At 31.7% G+C, this 14,642-nt stretch overlaps 2 protein-coding genes across 5 annotated transcripts in view; one reads left to right on the top strand and one right to left on the bottom strand.

Annotated features, from left to right (window-relative positions):
- Positions 1-390: 390 nt before the first annotated feature.
- LOC100182311 (deoxynucleoside triphosphate triphosphohydrolase SAMHD1) lies at positions 391-10,436 on the top strand. 3 transcript variants are annotated; one of them, XR_003396486.1, is made up of 15 exons: positions 393-571; positions 916-1,076; positions 2,231-2,346; positions 2,804-2,880; positions 3,283-3,435; positions 3,765-3,806; positions 4,014-4,178; positions 6,462-6,553; positions 7,197-7,317; positions 7,613-7,750; positions 7,984-8,046; positions 8,402-8,533; positions 8,895-8,997; positions 9,355-9,695; positions 9,772-10,436. XR_003396486.1 is itself a non-coding variant. In XM_026837237.1 (14 exons), the coding sequence occupies exons 1-14, from the start codon at positions 536-538 to the stop codon at positions 9,369-9,371; spliced, it is 1,416 nt and encodes a 471-aa protein (XP_026693038.1). In that variant the 5' UTR covers positions 391-535; the 3' UTR covers positions 9,372-10,436. The 3 variants fall into 3 exon arrangements, 2 of the variants coding, with proteins under 2 accessions (XP_026693038.1, XP_009860481.1); XM_026837237.1 differs by lacking the exon at positions 6,462-6,553 and adding an exon at positions 4,879-4,970 and having other exon boundaries at positions 391-571; positions 9,355-10,436; XM_009862179.3 differs by having other exon boundaries at positions 9,355-10,436.
- Positions 10,437-11,863: 1,427 nt separating this feature from the next.
- Positions 11,864-14,642, bottom strand: part of LOC100179980 (ATP-binding cassette sub-family B member 9-like) — a 9,278-nt gene continuing 6,499 nt past the window's right edge. Inside the window, exons 10-13 of one of the 2 annotated variants that reach the window (XM_009862180.3) lie at positions 13,942-14,078; positions 13,158-13,336; positions 12,574-12,787; positions 11,864-12,227 (exon numbers count right to left, since the gene is read on the bottom strand). In XM_009862180.3, coding sequence (XP_009860482.1) covers positions 12,598-12,787; positions 13,158-13,336; positions 13,942-14,078 — 506 coding nt within the window. In that variant the 3' untranslated portion in view covers positions 11,864-12,227; positions 12,574-12,597. Of the gene's footprint in view, positions 12,228-12,312; positions 12,788-13,157; positions 13,337-13,941; positions 14,079-14,642 lie in introns of those variants that run through there. The other variant, XM_018814454.2, reaches the window with a different exon arrangement.

Below are 14,642 nucleotides of genomic sequence, written 5' to 3'. Positions count from 1 at the left end.
ATAACACATCGTTTTGTTGCATACACCTCGTACCAGCATACGAGTTACCATGTGCGTTACTTTAATTGTGGGTTATTATTTTTGGCTTTTTTATTTTTATGTACGGCGGATATTTTGGACAATCCATTAGTGACCACTGGGTTTGAGCATTTGCCGTAAGTGTCTTTTCCAAGGAAACATGCGCCCACAATAGTAGTAGCAGCGATGAGCCTTGAACCCATTACATCTGGGTTGGAGGCAGGCGCGCTAACCAACTGTGCTACAGCGCCGGACAAATGATAACGAAAACCTGTTAAACACGTCCCGTTAACAATCCTATACAACAACTGTAACAATCATAGATATTCAAACATGTTTAGATATTTATGACGTAATAAAAATTCCCTCTTTAAATCATAGATATCATATATATAGTGCTTTAAATTCCGCAACCCCGGGTTTTTCGAATTCATTCACCGACAAAATTTGCCTTGTGTGGTCGTCTCGCTAAAAAGCGAAGTATTGTGGTTTTGTTGTGTCGAACCTAGGTTCTGAAATGCCATCGCCAGAAGAGATTGAAGCACAGAGTAAGGTGAGACGGTATATATTGATAAAGACTGTGTCAGTAATGCTATAGTAACATAATTTATTACGTATTTAATTTTAAACGTTTAAAATAGTCATAGACCATTGTGTTGCATTTTTGAATAGGCTGCTACGAAGTAATACCATTTGTCTTAACTACTATAGGGGTATGTATTATTACTAACGATATATACATGTGTTACATATTACCAATATATGTTATATATTTCTAAGAATGTGAAAGTTTTGGTAACAAAAAAAAAAGTTTTGGTAACTTTTAACAAATAAAAATTTAAAAATTAATAATATTCCCCTGTCTTTTACTTAGTTTATAACGTGTATTTTTTGCAGGTCTTTAATGACCCAATTCATGGTCACATTAAATTACACCCATTGCTGGTCAAATTTATTGACACACCTCAGTTCCAACGGCTGCGAAACATAAAGCAGTTGGGTGGGAATTACTTTGTATACCCTGGAGCTTCTCACAACAGATTTGAACACTGCATTGGGTAAGAAAATTTATTTTAATGTAATCAGTATTATATTAATGGCATTAAAAAGTTGGAAGAATTTTTTTTACAAATTTAAGTGAAAAATTTTTAAGCGTATTTGTTGGGGCTTTCGACGCAAAATATCTTGGCGCCGTTCGGTATAAAATTTGGAAAGGCCGGTATAGGTCGACCGCATGCCTATGAAACAATGTACCACCAATATCAGTTCTAATATTTCTGAAACTAAAACTGTAAAGCCATGGGGTGTTACAGTGTTTTAATCAAAACATTTTTTGCATTCAGGCATAAATACAGTGCGCTAAAGATGTTACCACTAACTGGTTTTTATTAGAATTGTTAGTTCTAGTGTGGTATTAGGGGTATGATGAAACTATGTATAGAAATTTAAAATAGTGAAAATTGCTCCAAATTGTCCGCTCGTTTCCTGCCTCTTCGTATGTGGGCGTCAATGCAGCCGATTAAAAAAGTTCCAAGTTCCATATGTGGTAACTACTGTAATTTGTAAGCGCCAGGAAACGTGTGAAACAGAACACCGTGTTATAACGACTGTCAGTGCCCTGTAACGCGATGATAAGTGGGTTACCTTCATTCTTTAATGTATAGCCTGGATCAGTTTAAAATGATGTTTTTATAACCATTTTAGTTTTGTGCTCTATGGCTATAGGGGTAAATTATAATAATAGTTAATATGTTAGTTAAAACGCCTACAACAGTCATTTAAATTGTCTGAATAATGCACTAATTATTATAATGTGTTCTTTAAATGCTGTGTCTGAGAAGATAATTGCAATGTAAACAACATAGATTGGTAGTTTTATACTTAAATTTTACATATAAAATTCAAGTATTTGCACCAAAGCCAAAGACCTTTATTTTTGATGTTTTTTTAATGCCCTGCTTAACCCTAAAAATTAGTTTTTAATTTATTTTTTAGTGTTTTTGTTGTATTTGATGCTATCTTTTAGTGCATTTTGGAACATTGTTTAAGAAAAACTAGAGTGACCAGACCTATTTCGACACCCCGGATTAGGCTTTTGGGGTGGAAACACCCTGAGTTTTGACGCCCATTTATTTATATATATATATAAATACGTAATTACGTTTAGTAAATTATGCAACACAACATTATATATATATGTTTTTATTTTTAGCACTTGTCATCTTGCTGGAGAACTGGTTAAACTTTTAAAGAGAAAACAAAGTGATCTGAATATAGACGACAAGGATGTTTTGTGTGTGCAAATCGCAGGCCTCTGCCATGACCTTGGTAGGTCTTGGTTGTATAATAACTTTTCAGTGGCGGAGCCAGAAAAATAAGGAGGGGTTACAATTTTAAAAAAATATGGGAGTTTAATTAAAAAAAATTTTCTTTTAAAAAGTGGAGGCATAACGAAACCCCCCTAGTTGCGCTACTGGTTCCATTAAAAGTGCTGTTTGCACCATCTGGTTGCCTGGCTACTGTTGATTTACACCTGGCGATTATGATTTGTGATGTTTGCTTTATAGGCTAATTTATCTAATTCTGTTTAACTAGCGAGCTTAATTGGGTTATTTATGGCGCAAAATCCTCTAGTTCTTAATAATATTTGCTATGTAATTGCTCTAATGATTAACAATTGTTGGCATTTTAATATTATGTATTCAAAGTACTTGCTCAATTTCGTAATATGATTATAAAACTGCCTTATCACTTATTCATATTTACATTGTTTTTTTCAATAAAGGCCATGGACCGTTCTCTCATATGTTCGATTTGAAATTTCTGCCATTATTTCGAAAATCAAATGATCCAGAGTGGACTGTAAGTTACTGTACTAACATATCATTATTTTTACCTTTATATTTTTTACAACATTTTATCAAATGTTTCGAAATTGCCATAGGTGTCAAACCTGGGCTGGGCAGTGAATTTCTGCACTGCATTAATCAATAAACATACTAATAGGTAAGATTTATTTCACATGGTTTTGCAAACTGTCAATGCCTATTTAGCATTTCAAGTAGTTTGACCGATGCTATTTAATATTTAATACACATATATTGTGAAGTTCACAATGTAAACTTTTTCCACATAAATTAATTTGTTTTTACGAGGTAAAAAAAACAGCTATAGTATCTTCAAAACACAATTGGTAATAATTTTAAACCATTCTGTTAGAATAAAATGGTATGACATTTTCTTATACCTTTTCATATGAAACAGCATGAGGTTGGGTCACGTGATATGCTTCGCTACATGATAAATGATAACGACCTTCAAAAAGAAGCTAACAGATATGGACTTGATATTCGACCAGACGTCACGGGATCAGATTTTCAATTCATCACTGAGATGATAACAGGACCCTCTGGAAAGGTATAACTATTTATATATATATGTTTTTGCTCTGTATGGGTAAGGTCTTGTCAAGAACCTTGTAGCTCGGTTGAAAAAATATTTTTAGGGAAATATTTTTTCTAAAATCAATTAACTGCGTTGGAGGTAAGTTATTAAACAGGCAAATTGGTGGTAGCAGTTAGTTTCATTCCTTATTTTAATAATTTTTAATTCGTATGTTTTAGTAAAACTGGCAGGCTATTCATAATTTTTATGGCTACGAAATTAATTTGATGCTTGTTTTCATTTCTAAAGCTTTATTTATTTTGTGAATTGTTGTGTAATTGATAAAATGCAATGCATTTCAGGAATATGTGGGAAAAGATAAGAAGAAGCATTTTCTTTATCAGGTATGTGCTGCACTCACTGTTCTAAAAAACACACAGTATTTCCTAATTGCCAAATTTTGCTACCATTTTATGTTTATAGCCTATATATTTTAAAGTTCGTTGCATCTTTGGCAGTCAGTTTTCTTCATTTTTTGTCAAAATATAGCAATCTTATTCGTGTGTGTTTTAAGTAAAAATCAATTCTTTACCAAGTTCTACAATTTTTAGATTGTCTCAAATGAAATAAACAAAGTAGATGTCGACAAATGGGACTACCTGGCTCGTGACTGCCACCACCTGGGCTTAAAAAACAGTTTCGACCATATACGTTTCATGCACCATTTAAAAGTCCTTGAAGTGGACGGTGTACCTCAAATATGCGTCAGAGATAAGGTATCGTACATTTGTTCTATTACTTGCCAATTTGCTTTCTAATTACAAAAATTTACTACACCATTATCAAAAGTAATTTGCTACAACATATTTGATAATATGTATTCCGAAATTGTTTATTTTAGTTGTGGTGAAAGAAGTGATATAAATTGGTTTTAGAGCCCCAATAATTTGGATTTTCTCTGCTGCAGTAGGCGCCTAACATGGGTATGCAAGGTATGCGTTTATACCCCGAAAATAAACGTCCTTAGTATAAATGCTTAAACAATTTAATAGCCTATTATGGGTACTTTGACCTCAAAAGTTAAGCATTGACGTCTGCTGCTGCTTATCACTTAAATTGGGCTGCAGTTTTTTTTTCTTTCGCGTGCTATTGGGGTATGGGCCAGTGTTTCTCAACCTTTTTGCGTGCTAACCGGTGAAATTTTGAAACAATTTTGCGGACAAGTGAACCTTTAAAAAAGTAGAGTCAAGTAGACCATGAACTCTATGTTGGTCACAGTTTCGCAAATTACGAAACTAACAAAGTTCTAAATCAGTTTCATGTTTTATTTCTTTAATCAATGACTTCAACATCTTGCATTTTGCAATTGAGATATAAGATTGTAATATATTTGGCGGACCGACAGAAAAGTTGACAGGGACCGGCATGCGGACCGCCGGTTGAGAACCACTGCTATAGGCTCCCTAATATTTTTAGGAAGCTTCAAACTTGTATGAGTTGTTTCATATACGATCTAAGCTGCATCTGTCTGCTTATCAACACAAAACCAAAACCTCTGTGGAAACCATGTGAGTCTGGGCGTTTTATTAATGGAATGTGTGTTTGACATGGATATTGGTTATGCTGCATCCTGCATGTATGGTGTTTTATCAGTGTCATGCTATCATTTCTCACTGGTGTGTGCTCCGACGCAGTCAGAAAAAAATAAAATGCGGGAAAATTTTAAATGAAGGGGGGGGGTTAAAGAGGTCCTGCGACGCCCTAGCCTTCCTGGGTGCACCACTGGATTTACTATAGTTAAAGCTCTGGCAACCAAATTCATTAAAAATGGCACCTTATTTTGAAAATGTCACTATATATGTTTAGGGATGCACATTACAGAATTTCGAATCCATGAGATTCGGTATTCTGTTTAATGACGTCATTACACGTCATCTCATATACTATATTAACAATTTTTGAAATTTATTAATTTTGAAAAAAAAAAATTTTGTGTTTGTGGGACTTTCGAGAGTAAACGTTTCGTAACGTCTTTTCATAGCCTGCTATATGTTTCATGACGCAAAAACTACCCAATAGTACAATTTTTGATCATTTTACAGCTCATGATCCAACAAGGCTGTTATGAAAGGGTCAATAAACTGACTTTTGTATGTAAAATTATTTTTTCCTATAAATATAAAAAGATTCGAAATTCTAGATTCGGAATTCTAGATTCGAATTAAAGTATTCTAGGATATCCTAGAAAACCTAATTATTCTGTAATGTGCATCCCTATATATGTTAACAACTTGGCAGTGAAATTTTTTATGACACATTTTGGGTGTATTATATGTGTGTTTATATAATGGTATTGTCTGCCTGTCCCGCATTCTTTTCAAATAGAGTTGGACCTTTCTTTGGTAAAGTCCTTGACAGCAGTTATCGATTTTATGTTTCTTAGTTTTCTTGTTGTATATTTTTAATAAACCATGGGGTAAGTAGGGTCAAAAAGAGGTAAAACCAATTTATATCACACTATTCCCTTAAATAGTAAAATAAAAAATCATATTTTTTGATTTTTTTATTTTATTGGGATCGGGTTTTCACATTCTATTTTCTATAAAACAGTGGTTCCCAAACTTGATCTACTCGAGAACCACTTTTTGGTTCATGCAGCGTTCTCGTACCACTTACATACGATACCAAAGGCTTGTGAATGTTAAATAAATAAGTCGCCTGATTATTTACAAACATTTTCGGCGAGAATTTACAACACAAACGCAAAAGTCATGTATAGATAGATTAGCAGAAATACTTTGTATGCGCGTAAAACAGTGCATTTATTTAAAAAGGCTGGGAACCACTGTAGTAGAGAATACAGCATGAAATATCACGCTCTTTGTAATCAATGTGACTTAAAATAATGGTTATGACAATCACTAAAAAATCATTTGTGATCTTTTTTTAATGAGTTTTTAACAAACCACCTTGGGGACCTTCGCGTACCACTCGTAGTGGACGTACCACAGTTCCGGAACCACTGGTGTAAAACAAACAAAGTGTTTATTTTCATTTAGGAACGCCACAATTTGTATGAGTTATTCCATGTACGCAGCCTTCTGCATATCAAAGCTTATCAGCACACTTTGAGCACAATAACTGAAACTATGTAAGTTATCGCCGATTTAATGACATAACATTTGTATTTTGATTCTGTAGATTCTTAGAAATTCTGTGATTGAATTTGTTAAATAATTTCTGATTCTTTGATCATTAGTCAAAAATTTTGACCGGAAAAAAATCTGATTATAAATTTCAATACTATGATAATGTTATACACTATTTTCATGGTAATGCAGTTTTGTATGAATTCTGGCTTGGAAGTTCTTACAACAGACAACACACTGGTGCTAGGAAACAACAAATTTGAGATTTCCATTTGAATAAAAGACTGACAATGCCATTTAGCCGAAATCTAATCTCAATTACTAAAATTGGTCGGACTTGATTTTTGTCTGTTACATTTTCGTAGCACCAGATCCTTGCTATAACTGCAGTCTTTTAGAAATAGCATTTTAAATCATTTTCTTTTCTATGTATCTTATGTTCTACTATGCATGGTCTTTTTAATTCTGCATGAATGTTGCATGTTTGAAATGGCTTAATATTGGATTTTTATGTTCTTCTATAGACCATTAACCATTAATATCTTACAAATTCTTACCTACCAAAAACCTAATAAAAAAAAATAAAAAATTAATAAAAAAATAATATTTTTTTTATTTTTTTTTCTAAATTTTCTCTTTTTTTAGGATATGTGATGCTATGGAATTAGCAAATGATCATGTTAAATACTGTGGGAAAGATGGGAAAGAATATACAATAGCAGAATGTGTAAACGAACCTTCAGCTTTTATCAAGCTAACAGACCATGTAAGTTTTATGGCAACTCTTGGCTATTCTAAGTTACATCTAATTGAAACTCGTGGCAAACGGCAATTTTAGGCTGTCATTTAATCTGCTATTCAGATAATAATGTAGATTTTAGACCAAGTACTAACTTGTATTTTCTTTTTTTTTATAGTATACAGAATCCAACTAAAGGCCTTTAAAATTTGCTATTTTTTTTAATCCCCTAAATTTTAATTTTCCAAAAAATTGTAAACTTTTCTTTAAAAAATGTTTTAAGAATTAATTAAAAAAAGTCTTAACAAAATTTTCATATTAGGTTTTTCATGAGATCTTGCATTCAAAAAATAACTGTCATGCAGACATGCAGAAAGCAAAGGAAATTTTAAAAAGAATTCAAAAACGAAACCTTTATCGGTGTATAGGGACCAAGAAACTCACAGGCACATCTAAACAGGTAAATATAATTATTTATTTTATAAATAATTAATTAATATTTTTTTTATAAATTTTGTAAGATATTTGTTCTTTATGTTTTGAGAATATTTTTATGTATTTTTGTCTCTGTTTTTAGTTTTGGTATAGCAAAAACCATTTATAGAACTATTAAATTTATATACATGTTTTTGTATTTTAAATATATATATATATATATATATTTAATTTAAATATAAACTTTTTGTACTGAAGCAAAAGGAAAATGAGAAGAAAATTAAAGAAGAATTCAAAGAAAAACGCGGGCACCATGTAAATGTAAGTCAGTAATTGAAAATAATTTAACTCTTGCAGTTGTAGTCTTGTTATGAATTTTGTTCCCCTCAACTTTTTTTTAAAAGTCTTACTTTTTAGGCTTACTTTTTGGGTTAATTTTTTTTTCTTTTAAATTAAAAAAATTTTTTTTTTTAAATTAAAAAAATTGTTTGAAAAAATTGTTTCTTCGACATTTAAAAATAGTCTGGCACAGTGAATATATGGTTAGGTTAGGACTTGGAGTTGCATCATAGCCAAAGGATGCCAGGTTCAATGCCCAATGCTAATACTGGTTCAATATTTTTTGCTGTTTAGTGATTGAAATGTGACAATATGTTTAAATTGTTAAAAAAATCAGGTTAAAAGATACGATTATGGAATGAAAGAAAAAAACCCTTGTGAAGCATTTATGTTTTACTCAAAAACATCTAATAAACCATTTCAAATGAAAAAAGAGGAAGTTTCTAAATTGTTGCCAGATGTTTTTCAGGTGTGTTTGGTTATTTTTATAATTTTTTTCTTTTTTTTAAATAGTTTTGAAAATGACATAATCTTAACTTATAGTGAATTTTTTTTAATTGTTTGAGTTCACCTGTTGTTTTGCAATTAAAAATTGTGTATATTTTAATTAGTACACCAACATATTCTTAGGTTTATCAGCATTGTGTGATCATTTAAAAACTATTCCTGTATTGCACTGTTGCTACTAAATAATAATTTGTGGGAAATAATTTTTAAGAAACACATTTAAAAAAAAAAAATTTCTTTGCAAATTTAGAAGTTAGTATAAAATATAAAGGCTTTGCATTCTTTTAAATTCCCCATTCATTAGCTTTGTTATTTTGTCCTAGGATTGCGAATTTCAAGTGTTTTGCAAAGATCCTGAAAAGCTTGAAGCCGAAAAACTACACTTTGATGAGTGGTGGGAAAAAAACAGATCAGAAATTCAACCAGGTTTATAATAATATATACAGTAGGGTGGGGGGAGATGGGACACCCTTTAACTCTATTTTCTCGTCCCATTTAGTTTTAAACAAAGAACATTCAAATATTTATAAAACTATATCCTCGCGACTCCCATAGACCGTTGTTAATTGTTTAAAACACGATCAGGATATTTGGATATTATGTGCTAAAGGTGTCCCACCTTCCCCACCCTAATACAGTGTATACTTATTTTTTTTTAACAGTTGTTTTAATGAGCAAGAAAAAAATGAATGAATGTAAAAAATGTTTTGTTTTTTTTTAAATGTTGATTTTGTTGGCTTTAACAAAGTAATTAAATATAATATTCTGTTTACACACTTTCAGAGAATTCAAAGAGTTAAAGGATATCTTATCATATAATCAAGGCTCTGAAATGGTTTGAAAATTGATTTCTGATGCATTCCTTCTAATGAAGCATTCACTGTTATAGCATTTGTAAATACTTTGTGCCTTTTAAATGGAATTTAACTTATTCTTATGCTAAAAGCTGTTTTATTTTTTTAACAGATTTTAATGTAGAACCAGTATTTTTACCTGGACCTTTTAATCCTTATTGGCATTAGCTGTATTTATTATTGACCTTTCTTTGATTTCCTACTACAGTGTATTCTATCTAGTCTGAATTATTAAGCTAAAACCTAATTTGGCATTTTCTGATTCGTTACATTTTGGAAAATGGTAAAATACCTTTTTTTCTATCTATTAAGCTAAAACCGAATTTGGCATTTTCTAATTCGTTACATTTTGGAAAATGGTAAAATACCTTTTTTTCTATCTATTAAGCTAAAACCGAATTTGGCATTTTCTAATTCGTTACATTTTGGAAAATGGTAAAATACCTTTTTTTCTATCTAGTTTGATTTTTTTAAACACAAAAATTATTCGGCTAAAATGTAATTTGGTATTTAATATATTATATGCATGTAATAATAGCAGGTAATTTTATTAACATATTTTTTTGAAAAAATTGTAAAGTAATATTTATAATATATATATATATATATATACATGTAGAACTTATGAAAACCCAGGGAATATTTTGTAACATTAGTAATATATAATCTGATTATATAATGATTTTTGTTGTGCTGTCTTAAAATAGTTCAAATTTCATAATCTGGCCTGCTGTTCTAAATGTAGTTAAGAGCACTTTTCTAATATAAGTTAATGTTCTTAACTTCTGAATGAATTTCAGTCCGTTCTTCACTGTTTTGTGGCAATCGTTGTGACAATGTTTTTCGTTAATTTTATCTATACAAAATTTTAACACTAAATTTGTTAAGTAAATACTATTGATATAAATGAAATTGTTTGAATACCGTTTAGTATATTTAATATAGATTAAAATATTTGATTGAGTGATTCAATGATATACAGTGTTTCATGGAAAATAAATGAGTTATCAGTAAAAAACTGTTTCTTTGATCTTGCAATTTTAAAGCAAGTGTGATCTGTAATGTGGTGCTCATTGCAGTTACCATTGTAGGCCTATGTTAACAGCAATTGCTCCAACCCAGTGGTCAACTTCTGAATGAATTTCAGTCCGTTCTTCACTGTTTTGTGGCAATCGTTGTGACAATGTTTTTCGTAAATTTTATCTATACAAAATTTTAACACTAAATTTGTTAAGTAAATACTATTGATATAAATGAAATTGTTTGAATACCGTTTAGTATATTTAATATAGATTAAAATATTTGATTGAGTGATTCAATGATATACAGTGTTTCATGGAAAATAAATGAGTTATCAGGAAAAAAAACTGTTTCTTTGATCTTGCAATTTTAATTTTTAGCAAGTGTGACCTGTAAGTGTGGTGCTCATTGCAGTTACCATTGTAGGCCTATGTTAACAGCAATTGCTCCAACCCAGTGGTCACTGATGGATTGTCTAGATTTTAAGCCATACCAAAAAAATGAAAAATTCCCCGCCAAAAAATGTAACTTGTAAGCAGGTACAAGGTGTATGAAACAGAACACCTTTTTCCCCAAAGATCACCTACAAAGTAACATACATGGTAACTCGTAAGCAGGTACGAGGTGTATGAAACAAAACACCCATTAAAACACCTGTGTTATAACGACTGTCTTTTTCCTGCCACGCAAGATAAAGCAGGTTACATTTAATTACTTCATAATATACCTACTAAATTCTCTTGCTGCAATAAACAAACAGTTAAAAATAAATCAAGCCATAAATAAATATATGATACGTTCCTCATATTAAGAGGGTAAATAAGCTACCAATCAAAATCCATATCCGTTGACGGGACAGAAAAAAATGTGCTAATTGTAGTACTTTAAAAGATATGAACAACCCGTATCCAAAAACCAAGCACACCCGTTGCATTAAATATAACTGATTAACTAGTCCGGCACCGTGGTATAGTGGTTAGCGCGCCTGCCTGTAACCCAGAGGTAATGGGTTCAAGGCTCGACGCTGCTACCATTGTTGGCGTATGTGTTCTTGGGCAAGGCAGTTAATGGCAATTGCTCCAACCCAGTGGTCACTAATGGGTTGTCTAAATTAACAGCCATTAATAAAAAAAATCCAAAAAAAATAATTACCCACAAAGTAACATACATGGTAACTCGTAAGCTGGCACGAGGTGTTAAACCCGTGTGATAACGACTGTCGTTGTTTTCCGGCCACGCAAGGATAAAGTAAGTTACATTCATTTATTCATTCAACTATTTATTTCCGCTTTTTAATAAATGAGCGCCATATTACATATTGGGGGTAAATCTGACAAGCATCTTTGTTAAAAGGGTAAAGCATACAAAAAAGTTAAGAACCGCTGGTTTAAGGTGAATAAATAAAAATAACAAAACTATCTCTTTATATTTCTCTTTTAATAAAAATCCAAAAGCACGGCAGTGAACAGAGTAAAAGTAGTGTTACTCTGCACCAAATTATCAAATATGTAATTTTAATAAAAAAAACCTAAAAAAATTTTTTTTAGGGTAATATTAGGTAGTACAGTGTCGTATAGGCTAGTTATCTCAAAGTTTAGCTTCATATTGAAAAGTATGAAAATTGGACTTGGTAAGGTTTTTAAAAACCCAAAATTTGGTGTTTTGATATTTATCACATTTTTTGTAATATTTTAATTGGCAGAATTTGACCTAATGTCCAAAATATTTTTCCTACTTAGTATTCAAAAAGCCTTTGGGTGGAACTTCTTAAACTTTTAAGACCTATAACACATTAAAATAATATTATTTAGGGCATATTTCTAAACAAATATTATTTAGGGCATATTTCTAAAAAAAATTTCTAAACTTTTATATTTTGACATTTATTATGAGACACACTTTAGCATATTAGCCTATTTTTGCAAGACATATAGTACTGTGGGGAAAGAAAGAATATCAGTATTATCTAAATCAAAAAATTCCTGATTGTGACCAAATTCCTGTGGTATATAATTCTATAGAAAAATGTGCTTACTACCAAATGGGACGGAAAAATTTAAAACATGTCCCATTCTACCCCATATTAGTGTGTCCCATCCTACTCCACCTTACTACACAGTTTGGGTACCTCTGTTAGCAATGTTAGAAACAATTAGACACCAAACACTGGAGACCCTACACTACTACTAGATGTAGTGCTAGAAGAATCACGACTGATGCTTCGGTGTCGTATCCAACTATTTGTGCGTCTAGAGGGTTGTAATGTTTCAGTGACGCCTTCGTTGTCAACGGCCTTGTCACTAGACTCGTCACCCGTTTTTTGAGAAACGTTATGTAGTTGTCTGTAAGATGTAAAAAAATACTTTTTTTTGTAAAAACAAATAAAAATAGTAATGAAACATTTAGCTCGTTGCTGCACCATTGTGGATGTATGTGTCCTTGGGCAAGACACTTAATTGCGATTGCTCCAACCCAGTGGTCACTAATGGGATGTCCATATTATCAGCCATACATAAAAAAAATCTCCCACAAAATTACATATATATATATGCGATAACTTCTAAGCTGGCACGAGGTGTATGAAACAGAACACTCGTGTAATAACGACCGTCGTTTTTCGGCCATGCGAGAATAAAGCAAGTTACGTTTATTCAATCATTTCTATTAAACGGTTTCATACACTCAATGTTTTAAAGTTAATTTTCATGTTACCTGTATACAAGATTATAGTAAGTCCCTTTTTTAGCCATAAGCTCATTATGGCTTCCCACTTCTTCAACTTTGCCCTTTACAATCACAACTATTCGATCAGCTCTTTCAACTGTACTGAGTCTGTGAGCTATAAGCAACACCGTTCTGTGTGACTTACTTCTTTCCAAAGCTTCTTGCACCTAAAAACAATTATTTTTATTTTTGGTATATATAGTAGGGTGGGGGAAGACAGAACAGCTTTAGCACATTATATTCAAATATCCTGATCGTGTTTTAAACAATTAACAACTGTCTGTAGGAGTCTTGAGTATACGATTTTATACATCTTCGAATGTTTTTGGTTTACTACCTAATGGGACGAGAAAATAGAATGAAAAGGTGTCCCATCTTCTCCCATCTTACTGTATATATATATATATTAAATTTGTTTTATCATTTGTGAATACATGATTTAAGTCAACTATTAATATAGTAGCAACATTACTCCAACCAAGTTTTCACTAATGGGTTGTCTTAATTGTCAGCCATGCAGAAAAACAAACACCACAAAGTTATATACATGGTAGGTAGGTAACTCATAAGTGGGCACGAGGTGTGTGAAAAAGATGTATTACATTGGTGGTTAGCTAGAGGGCACTGGTTCAAATAAAAAAAAGATCCCCAAAAAATAATCACCCTCAAAGTTGCATAAATGGTAACTAGTAATCGGCCATGCGAGGGTAAATAGGTTACATTTATTACTGCATCTAAATATTAGAAAAAGACATTTTCAAACAACACTTACTAAATATTCGCTTTCTGTATCAAGAGCACTTGTAGCTTCATCAAGCAAAAGAACTTTTGGATTTCTAACTAAAGCTCTGGCGATTGCCACTCTCTGTTTCTGCCCACCAGAAAGCTGTGTGCCCTTCTCACCAGTTTCTGTATTCAAATTAAAAAATTAGTGGCAATTTTTTTAGTATATAGTAGGGTGGGGGAAGATGGGAAAACTTTAGCACATAATATTCAAATATTCTGATCGAGTTCTAAACAATTAACAACGGTATGTGGAAATCGTGAGAATACTGTTTTATAATTCTTTTAATGTTCTTTGTTTATCATTACATAGGACGAAAAAATAGAACAAAAAGCTGTCCCATCTTCCCCACCCTACTATATATATATCTTTTGGTGGAAATTTTTTAGTGAAAATTTATTCTTTCTTGGTGGAAAATATTTAATTCTCTTTTGACCTTAAGCAAGGATATTTCCTTGTCCTACTGGATTTTTAAAAGTTTTTAATATGTTTTAAACAAAATTCCCTTTTGATCTTAATTTGCTCCTGTTTTTCATTAGAAAAAAGCAGCAGGCGTGAAATTTAGGCCAGAATTGGCCCATTCACTTTAAATTAAAATGATACATTTTAAAACTTACCAGTTTGGTAACTGTCTGGCAAGGCTATTACAAAATTTGTGAGCATTTGCTAGTTTAGATGCATCTAAAACA

Source organism: Ciona intestinalis, chromosome 12 (genome assembly GCF_000224145.3).
Source record: "Ciona intestinalis chromosome 12, KH, whole genome shotgun sequence".
Taxonomy (NCBI): domain Eukaryota; kingdom Metazoa; phylum Chordata; class Ascidiacea; order Phlebobranchia; family Cionidae; genus Ciona; species Ciona intestinalis.
This window is presented reverse-complemented; position numbering and strand designations above follow the sequence as displayed.

What these genes read in the sequence shown, in the direction of transcription:
- LOC100182311 (XM_026837237.1), top strand. Translation starts at nt 536, where the DNA reads ATGCCATCGCCAGAAGAGATTGAAGCACAGAGTAAG. An exon ending in AGGCCTCTGCCATGACCTTG is followed by an intron (nt 2,347 to 2,803) that starts GTAGGTCTTGGT and finishes TTTTCAATAAAG; the next exon opens with GCCATGGACCGTTCTCTCAT. An exon ending in TGTTGCCAGATGTTTTTCAG is followed by an intron (nt 8,534 to 8,894) that starts GTGTGTTTGGTT and finishes ATTTTGTCCTAG; the next exon opens with GATTGCGAATTTCAAGTGTT.